This window comes from Acomys russatus, chromosome 4 (assembly GCF_903995435.1).
Source record: "Acomys russatus chromosome 4, mAcoRus1.1, whole genome shotgun sequence".
Classification (NCBI taxonomy): Eukaryota; Metazoa; Chordata; class Mammalia; order Rodentia; family Muridae; genus Acomys; species Acomys russatus.
The window spans coordinates 24,528,854-24,544,735 of record NC_067140.1 but is presented as its reverse complement, the minus strand read 5'-3'; the positions used below and the strand labels follow the sequence as shown (position 1 = coordinate 24,544,735).

The following is a 15,882-nucleotide window of genomic DNA, read 5'->3' as shown; positions in this document are numbered from 1 at the left end:
GCAGCCTTGTTCTGAAAATCAGGCAAATGTTTGAAGAGACAGAAAATAAGCATATGAAAAAAATGTACATTTTAACCCCACATGGAAACTAAAGAATCGGAGACACCAATGCCCATCCCTTGAGTGGCTAAATGCACAGCTCATGTGAAACACAGCAAAGGATGTGAAAGGAGCTTGACCTCAACAGAGTGCTGGCGGTGACAGGAAATGCAGGCATCTTTGGAAAACACTTTGCCTAAGAATTAGCATCTTCATGTGAATGCATGTATGTGTGTGCAAATGAGGGTACATATGCATGTGCATGGAGGCCAGAGGTCAACCTTAAGAGCCTCCCTCAGTCTCTCCGCATCTTTCTTTTTTGAGACAGGGTCTCGTTGAGCCTGGAGCTCACTGAATGTTCCAGACAATGTGGCTAGTCAGACCCAGGGATCAGCCTGTGTCTGTCCTTCCCAGACAGTAAAGGCACACACTGCTGCCACACTCAGACTGTTTTACATGGATGCTGGGGTCATAGAGGGTGAGCAAGCCCTTTACCCACTGGCCATTCCAGCCTCTTGCCTGTTTCTTCCAGTGGCAAACCCCTTCACACAACCTAGACACACAAAGCCTGGCACACAGTAGCTGCTGCCAGGGCTGGGCCCATGCTAACTGCATGCCACCCAAGTGTCCGTCAGCAGCTGCTACAGTGGACAGAGACCAGTTTAGCACCCAGCGATGGAAAAGAGGGTTGCTGCCTCCTCCACAACCTTCATGTGTCTCAGAAGAACTCAGAAGCACACTTCTGTGCCAAGAATAGTCTAGAACCCCACCCACCCACCCACCCAATGGGGAAATTAGGATGTGCTCCAGAGGGCAAGACTCTCTACAGGGCTGTAGTCAATGAAGAAGGTGCCACAGCCCAAAAGACCATCTCTGTGCCTGGGGTCTTGGATCAAACCTTACACAGAAGGAAACCTGGCTACACAGACCTAAAAGACGAGGTTCCGCCCTGGGTCTAAACAGGGAAGGCTTGGCTTTCAACCTCACATATACATACAAGGAATCCAGATAAGCGAAATACCACAACTTTTGGAGAAAATGGGAGAATGTTTTTATGACTTAGAGAATTTTCCTAAGCACAGCTATAGGCTCGCAGTGACATTTTCACACACATGCCGTGATGCTTTGAGCTCATTTATGCCCCTCCAAACCACGTATTGATTTTCTGTATATAAATGCTACAGGATACAAACAAATGCATGGTCACAGAAGCTGGACAGAGATTCCTGGGCATGGGGTACAGATGTGCTGGGGAAGTCAGTGGCAACACTACAGGAGAGCGCAGCAAGTGGGACAGGAAGCCACGCTGTCTTCATTGGTAGTAATGGTGCATCTCACTGACGCTACATAAAACACGATTGAAGCCGTCGCTGCATGTAGTTCTGCCAAATAGTGACCAAACTGTGACTGTGAGCTATCTTGTGGTCCATCTATTGCCCCATGTCGCCTGTGGTCCCTCTCTCCGAGGCTCCAGGGAACACACACAGTCTGTACTCAGCCTCTTATCCCTTCCTCTCTCCCTTCTTCCTTGCCTGCTCTGCTAGGGAAACTTCCTCTCACTTCCTGGGGTCTGTCCAGGCCTGTCTAGCCTTTGTACCAATTGTTCCTCGTCATAATCCTCCCCACGTGGCTGGTTTCTTCTCGGAACACCTCAGCTCCTGCGTCACCTCCTGAGGGCTACCACACTGTGTGGAGTTAGTCCCTACTCTCAGCCTCAGCAAGTAGGCGGTGTCCACCACAACACATGCTCCACTTGGAACATGCTTGCAGGGAGCCGGCCTGTGTGCTGTTTGGAGTGTTCCCAAGCTACAGGCACCAAGGGAGAAAAAGTAACCTATCTGCCTTGGTCACACAGGGCCAGGGACACAGAGGATGCTCAGATGAATCGAGAGGGGGGAGGGGAGGAGAGAACACCTGTCCATCCTTCCCAGATGCCTAGTGTGCTCCCAGCTACACCTAACACCACACCAGCAGGCAACATGGCTGGCAGCTTTCCTGTAGAGAGAGGAAAGAAACAGTGCTGGGTTAGCTAAGGCTGGCAGGGAGGAAAGGTGGAGGATGAGAAGGAGCAAGAAGGGACCAGATTGGTCTCACATGATCTCATCTGCAAGAGGGAAGAATCTCACCCCTGTGCCTGGATACGCACTGAATGTGTCCCCTCCTCCTCCACGGTGGCTAAGAATTGGATCATGGGGAACCCCTGGGCAGGCAGCTGAAATTCAGGAATCCCCTGGGCAAGCAGCTGTACTTGGGGGATAGAAGTGGGGCGGGGGGTTCCTTTAAAATGGCACAAGATGGATGTATCACCTGTTCTCACACAAGGTGTAGACAGGACACACGCTCGCATGGTCACCAGGTGGCCCCCAGTCCCCCTGTCCCCAGGCAGGTGGTCTTCAAGATCAGGGGTCCCATGAGAGCAAGACAGAGTGAATTGTCTGTACATGGAGCTGTAGCCAGGCCACTCCCAAGCGGCTGGAGAGTTTGCACAGCCGCTGGTACCAAAGCTGAAAGGATTGTAGGACCGTGCTCCTTCCCAGGGAGCGACTGAAGAGCAGTGACGCCCATGGATGCCTGAGGTGTGCTGGGTAGTGGCCGTCTGAGAGCAAGCTGGCCACCTTCTGTCTCAGGGCAGCATGCCCTCTGCATCAGCCACAAAATGCCTGTGTGCTTGCCTGCCGGGAATGACTTAAATGGACAGTAGCTGGGACAAAAGCTGTCTCCTTACCCACCCACACCTCAGCTCCAGAAGAAGCGAGGATCCAGGCTGGCGTGGGCGCCACTCTTCAGGAGTGCTGTGCCTGGATGTTTACTCTGGCAATGATGGCCAAATAAGCAGGAATTTAAGAGTTATAATTTTATTGAGTGTGTGTGTGTGTGTGTGTGTGTGTGTGTGTGTGTGTGTAGCTGAGTGTGTTTGCACCATATGCATGCCATGTCTTGGGAGGTCAGAAGGGGTGTCAGATTCCCCTGAAACTGGAATTAACAGAAGGTTTTGAGCTGCCATGTGGGTGCTGGGAACCAGGGTCCTCTGGGATCTCTGTAGCCCATAACCAGAAACTTTTTAAAGAGCCCTGCGCATCTAACCATGAATGTCTCCATCCTTCATTACAGTAAAGAGAAGGGAATTATGGGGAGCATCTGCTACTGCTGAAGAGGTCTGTGTATACAGCAGAGAGAGCCCCCACATATACCTACCAACTCTCCACTGCACACAAGATCCCCCATAAATGCCACTAACTGTCCAGGGGCGCCTCCACAAACATCTGTTTCAAGTCTAAAAGTTGGACCCCCTAAAGTTCAGGTGGTCAGTATGACAGTACTGAGATGGGGCATGAAGCCTTATGCCCTGGGAGTGAGACAAGGGTGCTTATAAAAGAGACAACACTGAGAGCTCAGCTGGCTTCCCTTGCTGACCTCCAGTGAGGCAAAGCCCTCACACACCCAAATGTACAGCACCTTGATCTTGGGGGTCCCCAGACTCCAGAAGTGGAGGAAAGTAAATTTCCATCTTTGTAAATCTCCTGGTGTCAGGCGTTTTGTTACAGCACCACGACTCGCTAACCTTAGGGTCCTCCATAGCGCCTTTCCAATAATGGCCCTAAATACACCTGCCGCTTTTGAGCTCTATGTTTAAGCAAAGCCAATTTCTTGGCATTGATGACTGCAAAATCAAAACACTGATCAACTCTGAAGGACACTAAAGAGTCTCTGGGACCTGCAGAGTCAAACACGCGGCTACGACTTAGCACTTTCCTGCAAACAGCACATCCATTTCCCTAGTGTGCAACTATGCTTCACTCTTAATAAATGGTAAAAATGATGAGTGTACACCAAATAACTGTCTCAATTACATTTATTTATGACTTTTAATCAGTAAGGATGCTGCTTGTATACCACCTGTTTTGTAGTTCTAGACACCCAGGGTTGTATAAAAAAAATTCCCCAAGTGAAAAGTAGTTGGGGAGTGGGGAAAGGAAGCCTTGGCCTAGCAGCATCCCCTGTCATACTTGTCAACCTCACAGAGGGGTCTGTGAGCCTCTTCGCGCCAACAAGACCTCCACAAGCCCCACCAGCTGTGAGGAGATGTGTGCAAATGCCTTCAACAGCATGAAGACTTCCTCATGGAAGTGTGGTCTCACCATGGAAGATCGGGACCTGAAGCAACTTATGATGGGGTTGGAGAGATGGCTCAGGGGTTGAGACTTCAATTCCCAGCATGCACATGGTGGCGCCCAACCACTTGTAACCCCAGTTCCATGAAATCAGGCGCCTCCTTCTGGCCTCAGTGAGCACTGCACATACTTGGTGTACTTGCATACATGTACACAAAAAATCATATGCATGCATAAATAATTAAAAAGAAGTAACTGAGGGAGGAGGATGTACTCTGGCTTGCGGTTTGGTGGAGTATAGTCATCATGGCAAGGAGGGAAAGGCAGTGGGGCTGTGAATGCAGCGTTAGCCTCAGGTGGCTGCTCATACTGTGTCCTTAGGGAACAGAAATAGGTGCATGCCTGCACAGCAGGGGCTTCTGTTCCGCCCTTCCACGTTCAGGGTGGGTCCTCCCTCTTCAGTTAAACCTCCCTGGACACACCCATCTGGGTGAGTCTGTGAAGATGTCTTTTAAGTGATGCTAAATTCAGTCAGGTTGACAACAGGAAACCGACTGTTATCCACATTAAACCTGCTAGTGCAAAGGGGACTCAGTAATTACCTACTAACTCTTAGAAAGACCCACACAGACACCCACCTGTTCAAGGCAGACACTGCTCAGTGAACATGTGTCAACTTCATACAGACAAGAGATTGACTTTGCTGGAAAGGCAGAACAAGCCCTGACAAGCTCTAAACACCTGTTACCTGTGCTGCCCTCACATAGAAGACATCCAATCCCCAGAAGACAGACACAGACCCCTGTGAGGCCAGCTGACTCCCCGTAAAGGTGCCAAGACCATGCGATGGAGGAAAGGACATTATCTCTGACAAACGATGTCTGGGGGGAAATGGGCATCACACAGGAACGCCTGTGTCCACCTCTAGCTCTCATCTCATGCTGTAATGACCATCGACATGAAATGGGTAACAGATGGTAACATAAGACTTGAGCCGGGCGTGGTGGCACACACCTTTAATCCCAGCACTCGGGAGGCAGAAGCAGGCAGATTGCTGTGAGTTCGAGGCCAGTCTGGTTTACAAAGTGAGTCCAGGATGGCCAAGGCTACACAGAGAAACCCTGTCTTGAAAAAACCAAGAGAAAAAAAAAAAGAAGAAGACGACTTGAAACTGCATAAATGCTCCAAATCATTGTGGGTAAAGATTTCCTGTAGAAGGCCAGAGACCCATGTGTAGGAGAAATGAAACAAAACAAAACAGAAAATAGTGGGAATAGCATCAAATTAAAGCAGAAGTGTTTTAATGCATCAGTTGGAACGGGCAGGATAATGAGACCGCACCACGAAGGAGACAGTGTGCAAGCCCTCCACTAGATATGAGGTCAACACCCAGCTTGAAGAAGAAATTCACACCAGTAGCAAGAAAACAAAGATTGCACTCTTAGAATGCAGGAAAGGACATAAACTGGAAATAAACAAATGAGGTCCAGGCGATGGCTCAGTAGGAAAAGAGCTTGTGGAATTGAATTCAGATCCCCACCATACACTCAACACGGTGGGCAGCCTCATGCTCTTGCAGGACCTGGGAGGCAGAGGGCGGATCTAAGAGGTGGCAGGTGAGCCAGGCTGGGCCAACTGGTGCGACTTCATCTCAAAAGAGGTGGGGAGCAAGGGAGGGAGATGCAAACCTCCAGCTTGCAGGCACACACACACACACACACACACACACACACACACACACACACACACATACACACACACACACACATACACTCACACAGTCACACACACACATACACACATACACTCACACACTCACACACACACATTCACTCCCACAGTCACACTCCCACACACACATATACACAGACACACATACAGACACACACACACCTCCATGATGGACAGACAGTGCATCGTTACCACCACACAACAAGAATGCGAGGTACATGAAAGGGGGTGCCAGCTTTTGCCTGTCAGAAGTGGCTGCCAAAGATAAGGCAGATGATAGCAAAGATTGGTCAGGATACATAGAAAGAAAAATCCTTGTGCACTGCTGGTAGGACTTCAGATCAGTACAGGCAGCTCGAGGCCTCTCAGGAGATGCAAGCTCAGCTATCACACACCCAGCCATGTCGTTCTTGAGTATTGAATCCAAAGGAACTAAAATCAGTGTACTAGGAAAGCTCTGATCACAGTAGCCTGTAACTGTAGCTCTAGGGGACCCAGCGCCCCCCTCCAGCCTCATATATGGCGTATATACACAGACACAGAAATAAAAACATATAAAACTCAGCGTGCCAGAGAACAATCTGCACACCATGCTTATTGGGGCTCGGTTTCCTAACGCTGAAACAAGACCTGATCTAATCGACTTCACCATGTACCATACTAGTGAGCCTTGGAGGCCACTAGGTTGAGCAAACCCGCCAGCACAGAGAGGCAAGCACCACGCACTTTCGCTGATGCATTTTAAGCTGCCAAACTCATGGACGTTGGGGGTGAACTGTGGTTTTCTGCGGGTGGAGGATGATGGAGCGGGAGGAGAGATGCTGATGGAAGAGCAAAGCCTCTTGGTCATCTTTAGTGAACTGCGCTCTGCCTGGAGCCAGGATAGAACTCCAAAGTGGTCCAAAATGGGGGTTTTAAATGTCAGCAGTTCCTGCGTATGAGGGGTGATGAGCTTGTTTGCTAGCCTGGCTCGGTCATTCCAGAATCATCAAATATGGACATGAGTACGAACATTAGCTCTAAAGGTCCTCAAGCCCTTTGTAGTCTTCGCACGGCACCCACATCCTTGAGGGCACCCTCTCCTCAAAGCCCCCCAAGGGCAAATGCTACCCACACCTACAGCACATCTTCATGGTACCCATGTACATGTGATGAAAAAGAGGGCCTTCTAGCTAGAGGGACACACAGGAGTTAAGGCTGGAAGCTACGATGGGCTAGCCAAGTTAGTTCCTCCAGAAAGGGAACACCTGGGTGGTGCAATACATCCTAAGAACACAGAGACCACAGCACAGCCTCTGCTGCTCATGTTTCACCACCTCCCGTCAGCTTTAGAAGTCCTAGCCCAGGCTCAGGGCCACCTGCAGGCAGAGTTCACAGGGTACCTGTGAGAAGGAAGCCTACAGCCTATGTTTGAACTGCACAGCTGAAGACCTGGGTTCAGTGTTTCAGCTAGTTCCCTTCCCTCTGCCTCAGAGAAAAGGGACACATCAGGATGTCAGCCCTAGGCGCAAGGGACCACATAAGAACTTTGACCAAGGTTACAGGGTTAGGAAGTGCTGAGCGTATCAGCTCCCAGATGAAAACCTAACTGGCGGTGACTGTCCCACCACCAACTCCCACCCTGACATCTCTGTTGCTTGGGGTTCAACAAGGACAAACACAGCTTTTTCTTCGCTAGTATGCACCCCAAATGCCCACAGGGCGTCCCTGCTATCAGAATCTAAACTTCAGCAGCCTAGTGAGTTTGTGTGTTTGTGTACAGCGCCACCTGCTGGCCACAAAGCATGGCTGCCCCAGCCCAGAGCCCCAGCTTGTTAGGGATGGGTTTGACACCTGGCATTCACAGCACAGAGATGAGTTCAGGAGAGTCTTGAACCATCAGAGGGGACCTTTACAATGTCCTCCCTGCACACAAAATGGGACTCAAATGACACACACTTTTCACGTGTCCACAGAGGACTATGCGGCCAGTGGAGGGTCACTTCTCTTGTACACCTAGGCTACACTCAGAACCTGAGAGCCACACTCTCTGTGTAGTGTTTGCTCTGCGGTCAAATGGCTGCACCTACTTTTTCTCAGGGGGTCCATCTCCAGTCATGACCCCCTCTTTGCCCTGATGACCTCTGCCACTGGCTATTTTAAGTAACAGAAATACAGCCAGCTGGTCCTAACCATATCAAGTTAGAAGCATTACGTCTTCCCTGTATTACTTAACTTCTCTATTGCTTTGATGATGGGCCTGACAAAAAGCAACTTAAGGATTTATTTTGGCTCCAGGTTTGGAGTACAGTCCGTCACGGTGAGGGAAGGTATGGTGGGAATGAGCTTGAGGCAGCTGGTCACTCGCATCCAAGGCTGGCGCTCGCCCTCACACGCTGCCCAGGGTGTGTCTCCTAGGTGATCCCAAATCCAGTTAAACTGGTGGTGAGCGACCGACACGTTTTTCTATGTCCCTTTTTTATAATATGCTGCGGCTGGGTGGGTATATGAACATAATCTCAGGGCTTTTGTCTCCTCAGAGTATCTTGGGAATTGCTCATACCTCAGAGCCCACATCCTGTCACCTCAGTGCTCTACTGTCTATATGAGGTGTCACTGACTTAATGACTCCTATTGACCACTTGGAGCCTTTCCAATTTCCCACTACAGGTGGTGCCATGTGAACCTTTAACAGGCAGCAGGTGCTGGGAACACTGGACCATGTGGGGCTGTCCTAACTAGGCTATAGGACACTAATGGCATCTGGTGGGTGGGGCTAACGGCATCTGGTGGGTGGGCCTAATGGATGGTTTTCAGCAGACCACAGGGCACAGCTGACCACAGCAAATGTATTTATGGCCTCAAAAGTTCAACATGGGCAGACACAGAATCCTATGAGTCCAGTAGCTGAGGACCATGGGGTAGACGCCATAAGCAAAGCCTCTGGAGCGGAGGATGTGAGCTTTTAAATTAGCCCTTTCAGTAAACCACACCTAGTTCAGAGAGGTGAGCGAGCCTGACCAAGGTCACACTGCTCTAGGATGTGTCAGTGCGTGGTGGCTGAGCCCTAAACAGTCTCTCTGTGCTAGGAGTTCAGGGAAGAACTTCAGGTGGAACTACAGATGGTCCTCTGCTGAGGAGCCCGACCCACAACAAACACCTCCCTCCCCAAATTCCACTGTGAAGCGTGAGGGGGACAGTGGCTAAGTTGGCTTTAGGAGGTGAAGCCCTCCTGTCGGGGTTGCTGGCTTTGTAAGACACACAGGCAGCTGCCTAGCCTTCCACTGTGTGAGGCTGCCCCAAGACGCACCGCCTGGGAGCCCGGGGACAGCCATCTCCAGTCATCTTGTCCTGGATTTCCAGGGAAGTCCCTAACATTTTGTTACAGCAGCCAAGCTATGGCAGATGGGTGAAGTTAGGGGCCTGCCTCATCTTAGCTGGGAGCATGGCTGGCACACCTCTGGGTGTACTGGCCCAGCAACCTGTGGGCATGGATAACTGGGATGGGTGGGGTCTGCATGTAGGGGCAAGCGATATAGGGAGCTGAGAAAGTCCCAGAAGGGTTTGCTGTCATTCATCTCCCTGCAGAAACCCTCACATGCATGTCCCCGCCCTAATCTATGCTTCCCTTGAGCCAAGGCACAGGGACAATGTGACAGACAAGCCCATGTGGGCTCTAGTCATGGGTTGAAGACAGAAGAAAAGAGACAAACACAAACGTCTCCTTCTAGAAAAGCAGTTCTCAACCTGTGGGGCCTGCCTATCAGATATTTATATTACAACTCATAACATAGCAAAATCACAGTTAGGAAGTAGCAACATGGTGGGGGTGACCACGGGAGAAGCTGTCTTAAAATGGTCACAGCATTAGGAAAGTGGAGAACCACTGACCTAGACACATATTGAAAGGAATGTGCCTTGCATTACCGGCAGATTCTCTGAAGGTCCTGCTGTACTGGAGGCTGACTACATACACCCAGAGTGACTGAGCCTGTGTGGCCAGACAGGTGTGTGTGTGTGTGTGTGTGTGTGTGTGTGTGTGTGTGCATGTAAGAGCCGATATGTGCTAGCATACATGCATGAAGCTCTGCACCTAAGGAACATGTAAACCCAGAGGCCATGAAGCTTCTAACTGTGTTGCAGACATCAAACATCACACCTCAGAGTCCAACTACCAGACTCTGACCACAGCAAACACCTATGGCACAGAGTGTGGCCAGCAAATGTCTCAGACATTCAGAAACCAGGCCTTCCCCTGAAGAGGCCTCCGCTGCTTCCGAACATTAAGTTCTGAGGCAAGGGGGCTCCAAAAAAAGTTCCTTGGAACATCCATAAGAAGGACCAGGAGTACGTGCCTGTGACAGACACTGAACCTTGACCCCAGCTGATGGGAGGAGGATGGGAAGATGCACACGTCCCAAGTCCACTGCTGCCTTCGCTTCCTCGTTTCCACACGGCACGACAGCTGAGATGATGAGAATGGGGCCTCAACTTAAGAAGCTTTGGGCAGGGCCCAATAGCTGTTTGCCCTTGTCTGCAGCCAGAGCGAGGCCTCATGGGAAGTTCCTACTGGGAATAATTGTCCTCTCCAAAACAACATTTACACACACACACACACACACACACACACACACACACACACACACACACACACACATTCACAGATGCTAAGAAAATTATGCCTTAGAAGAGTCATGGTCACACCTGAGGACATGGCAGCAGATGTCACCCACCCTGATGGTGACTCCTATTCCATTTGCCAGCAGCAGAGAATTCAGACAAGTGTTCTGAGGGCAATCCTGGGCCAGGTCTGAGATCCCCAGGCAGAAAGATGTACAGGGGGCTTTTTACCTCTTGTGGCTTAGGAGTCACACTCTCATTTCCACATGGCCTAACACTGCCCTGTAGAAGGAGATGCCCACTGGGAAGCATTCCTCATGTGAGCACCCCCTGTGACATGCTCGCTCAAGGGCATGCATGCATTCTGAGGCTCACTCAGCCAAGCCCTGTGCTGAGAGACAAGGATGACGACGCCATCTCCCCACAGCAAAGGTGCTACTGAAGGAAAGAGTGGAGTTGGCAGACATCCTGCAGATTGCTGCTGGTTACAGAGACACAAGGGGCTTTGGAAGATGCCACCTTCTCCTTAAAAGGCAGTGGTCTGCAGGAGTAGAGCCTGAGAGCCCTGCCTCCTGGATATCAGTGGGAGGGAAGAGGGTGGGGCTGTAGGCCTCTATGTCCCTAAGCCCAGACCGTAGGGCAGGAGTCACTCAGATCTGGAGAACACAGACCTGGGGCACACATACAGACCTTGACACTGAGACCCTACTTCATCTAATTTTAAGATCAGAATGGAGAACCGCGGCCTCGTGCCCACCACCGCCACACCTCTGGCCAGGCCTTGCTTAGGGGCTGCCGTTCCGAGCTCACTCACAGCTCCGCTTGATGTATTTGCCCCAAACGCCACTGGAACAAACACTCGACATTCCAGAATGCAAGTTCACCCAGTGTCTTTAGAGTCTTTGCTGGACCTTGCGCCCCAAGGAAGGGCTCAGTTTCCAAGGACGATCACCCCTCCATCTCTTCAGTGCAGGCCCTCCCGACTTTGCCCCTTCCCAGCCAGTGGCTAGCGGAATAGTGCCAACTTCCATGTGGCTCTGGGCGATGCAGCACTGGGCGAGGCCCCCCTCCCTTCCCCAAGCCATCGCTCTCCTCACCGGAGATGACAGAGTCGTTGAGCACCTCCTCATCCTGGTACAGAAGCAGGTCATCCTTGAGCTCGGAGCTCAGCATCACATTCTCTTTGTTCTCCTCGGAGTCCTTGGTGGCCGTCCACTTGTTCTCCGAGGCCCCGTCAAAGCTCCACGCCTCCTCTCTCTCCTTGCCGCGCTCCATGCTGGACGTCCTGGACAGACGCACGTCCATCCTCTTCTTTGGAGACCCTCTGCATTCTCGCCCTTGAAAGCTAAACGGGGAAGATGGCTCACAGTCACACGTGCCCATTTTGATGGGAAAACCCACAGAAATCAACGTTGGGCCTGGCGGACACTGCGAGGGCTGGTGGCCCTGAATGACTTCTCAGCTCATCCTGGGCACCTTGTGTAGAGGGCTTTGAAAGGAACCTGGGACTTTGGCTCTGCCTTGTACCCTTTGCAAAAGCAGAAGATGTGTGCTAAATCAACCATTCAGACCTAGGACTTCAGAGATGTGAGAGAGGCATTGGGTTCCTCCAATATGCCACCAAGTTAGTCTGCATGCCGCGTGCTGCCTCTCCCCCAGCAAGCTCCGTTTCCCTCACACCAGCCACAAGCCACACAATCAAGGAAGCTGTGGGTGTAGGGCACCTTGCATTCTCATCGTTGGATCCCCAAGGCCTTCAGAGGCATAAACTAAGAATAGCCCCTTCCCCCAGCTACTCCTTCCCAGGAAGCCCCAATCCCACCTGGGGGATCGTGCAGTTAGTCTCCGGTTGGCTTTCCACTTGCACAGACCCTGTCCTAAGAGAGTCAAGATGGCGTCAGTGGAACAAGAGATCCAGCCCAGGTAGGAGGGGTCCTCAAAAAGGCTGATCCCCATGGGTAGCACAAGTGTGCAGGGTTGGAGCCTCACCTGTCCTGACGGTGCTTTGTAGCTAGGGCCCTGTGTAGCTCCTCAATCACGCGGCTGGGGGGCAATGGCCGGTGGACAGTGGTGAGATGAGGGGACCCTGTGGGCGTGGCAAGCTGTCCTCGGAGTGCCGGGTCATTGTTCTTCATGCTGGGGCCTTGGAAGAGTGCAGCTTGACCTGGGGCAAGGCAGTAACAGATACAAGCATCACCCTCCACATGGGGACCAAGGCCTTGAGGAAGATGAAAGGGTGCACTCCTCACGCCCTGCATGCAGGCACCAGTCCAGTTTCCATTCCCAGGGCAGAGACCGTGATATGACCCTGCCCAACTCCCTACACCTGTAGTACCACTCTGCTGTGGAAGAACTCTGTGACGTCCAGACCAATATCATTCTGCAGATAAACCAGCACCCCTCAGCATTTCTCTGTCTTCTGGGGCAGACAGCACCCCTTCCTGCTCTATGGGAATCATAAATGTGCTCCAAGCTGTGCAGCCATCCTTCCTCCTGCCCCAGCCCCCCTCCCAACCTCATCTGTTCACATTCACCCTCCCTCTGCACCTCAGCCCTCGGGGCGCCTTCTGGAATGTGAACCTGTCACACCTTTCTCATCTTCCCTTTGACATGACTCAAGACTCATGGCCCAGTCCCAGAGCACCTTGGGCTGCCCAGCTCAGCATCCTAGTGTCATCTTGTTCTGTCCTCCCCCGCCCCCACACCACCCCCCTCTGTTGAGTATACTAACATGAGGATCCTTCTAGCTCATGAAGTGTCCACACTGCCCCAACTCTGAGCCTTTGGAGGCTGCCCTCCTCATCTTCTGTGATATCCCCTCCTCATTGACACCTCCTCTGAGTGTCACCCTGTCTGGAACCCCGATACCAGTCCAGGAGGAACATCCCACCCTTTTCTCTCTCTCGGGCACGAGGGAGAGGCTGGGGCTTCTCTACAAGAGTGTTTATCTGTCACCCAAAGGATGAGCAGTGCTCGTGTGGGCAGATGGGACCGGGCTTCAGTCCTTCCTGGGCACAGTTCTTGCTCGATGTGTCAGCCATGCCTTGAGCGCTCATGAGGTGTTCCTAGACCCCTCTCTAGCCCAGCATCACCGCCTTCCTTGCCAGAACAGTTGCACAAACAGAAAAGGGGATACACAGTGGCTTGTCTGCTTATTTGGCAGGCAGGCCGTGATCTCAGCAAAGGTGTCTATACCACAGCCAGCCACAGGAATATCACCCAAGCACCACAGAACAGAAGCAAAGACCAACCCTCAACACTAGGCAAATCAAGCCAGCACCCCTCAGCATTTTTGAGGAGCAGATTAGCCCACTGGCCGACTAACATGTGCCTACCACACTATTTACTGCTCCTGTTTACAAAAGGGAAGAACTGAGGTTCAAAGATGGTACAGGGGTGTTACCAGGAGGCACCTGGATCTAGCTGCACTAGGAAGAGGCTATGGGACCCCTGAGGCAGAGCAGGCTATCAAGACAGGACCAGACCAGGGAAGAATTTTAGCTAACCATCCTCTGGAGGCCAGACAGTGACATGCAGGGAGCCAGAAGCCTCTGAAGTCATAGGAAGTATAAGCCCACCTTGACCCTCACAGGGCTCCCACAGCTGGGGATGTTCATCATGAGCACTTTTAAAATACGACCACCACAGCTGAGAAGATGGCTCAGCTGGTACTTTGTCTTTGAAGCAGAGGGGTCTAAAATCAATTCCCCAGAAGCCATGCTATGCGCGCACACACATGCACACGCACACACACATATATGTCTACACATGTGTATACATGTATGTATGTATATGTATATACACATGTGTGTATGTATGTGTGTGTACATATATGTGTATATATATCCAATATATCCAGATGTGACAGTATGTGCTTATAGTATCCCAGCACTGGGAAGATGGAGACCAGGTAGTGGTGGGGGTGGGGGTGGGAGGAAGGACCCCTGGGGCTTCTTGGCCAACCATGCACCCTGGCCAAATCCTCAAGTTCAAGGAAAGTAAGAGACCACTTCCCCTCCTCCTCCACCCCCTTCCTTTCCACATTCATGCAGTCATGTGAACATACTTTTGACACATATGTGTGAAAACCGAAATCTACCCAACAAATCCAGAAGCAGGCCCTTACCAAATTTCAAATGAGCTGGCAGTGGCCCAACCCAGAACTTACAGCCTCCGGGACTTGCTGATAGGTTACCTTCCCGTTTTAACTCAAGTTACAGCGGAGTCCTGATGTCAGGCTAGGATGCACCTCACGGGCCTCCCCAGTGCCAAGGAGTCGAGATAGGAACTGTCTGATTCTGTCACCTAGTGCTCATGTGTGGAAAAAACATGTCCCAAGAAGGGACAAAACAGGCAGAGCCACTCAGGTTCCAGGTAGAAGTCCACCTTCCTGTTTGGTGTGGTCAAAGGAACTCCTGCTGCCCCTGGCTCTTTCACTGAGGTAAGGGTAAAGTGAGAGGTGCTGACAGGCAGGCTGTGGACAGATCCTGGGGACCCAGAGACCATCGATAAAGAAGAATCATAGTGAGGGAAGTGTTCCTATCTGAGGTGGGAGCCTCTCAAATGGAATAGAAACAGGAAGTCCCCGGATTATCAGAATGCGTTTGTGTTTTCTGTGGGGGAAAGAGAGGCATTTGCTGTTCAAGTGAGTGATTTCTGAAGTGGTTCAGATGTCAACACTTGGAAAGGGGGAATTATCACAAGTATGGAAACCAAATATCAAATAGTAATGTTTTGCTGCCACATTTTCACTCTGTGTGGTCACGCCAGGCAGCAACTGAATTTTTTTTTTTTCATTCATTTCCAGTGTCGTAGAAAGCGGCGCTCCGATCACTCGTTCATTCATACCGTATTCCGATACACAACTGCCTACATCTTCCTGGCACCTGCTGTATTCCAGACACAACGGCTGCACCTGATTGTAAACACAGAGACTATGTGCCATTGGGGTACATTTGGATACAGGGCCTATGGCAACAAACTGGGTGGCTTAAAACAATAGGACAGCTCACTCTATTCTGGAGGCCAGACATCTAAAATCAAGGTGAGGGCAGAGTAAACTCCTCTGAAGGTTCTAAAGAGGGACGGTCGGTTGTCACCCTCCTCAGCTCTATTCCCCTCCTTAAGTCACCAGCTGACAGACACCCCAAGCTGTTGAGCACTTTTCTGAGAAAACCAGGAAGAGGTGAGGTGCATGTGCTGGCGTGAAGGGAAGCGCCTTCATAGGCTCATATAGTTCCACACTTGATCCCTAGTTAGTAGAACTGTTTAAAAAGTATTAGGGGGTGTGGCCTTGCAAAGCCCCCACCAGCTTCAGTGTCTTTTTCTCTGCCTGTCTATGGATCAGGATGCAAGCTCTCAGCTGACTGATGCCACGCTCTCTGCCATGATGGTCATGGGC

General features: G+C 51.2%; 1 protein-coding gene across 3 annotated transcripts in view; it reads right to left on the bottom strand.

The window, feature by feature from the left end:
- Positions 1–15,882, bottom strand: part of Phactr3 (phosphatase and actin regulator 3) — a 212,673-nt gene that overhangs the window by 40,316 nt on the left and 156,475 nt on the right. For all 3 annotated transcript variants that reach the window (XM_051143926.1, XM_051143925.1, XM_051143927.1), the window contains exons 6-7: positions 12,471–12,645; positions 11,579–11,826 (exon numbers count right to left, since the gene is read on the bottom strand). In XM_051143926.1, the coding sequence (XP_050999883.1) occupies positions 11,579–11,826; positions 12,471–12,645 (423 nt within the window). The remainder of the gene's footprint in view (positions 1–11,578; positions 11,827–12,470; positions 12,646–15,882) is intronic.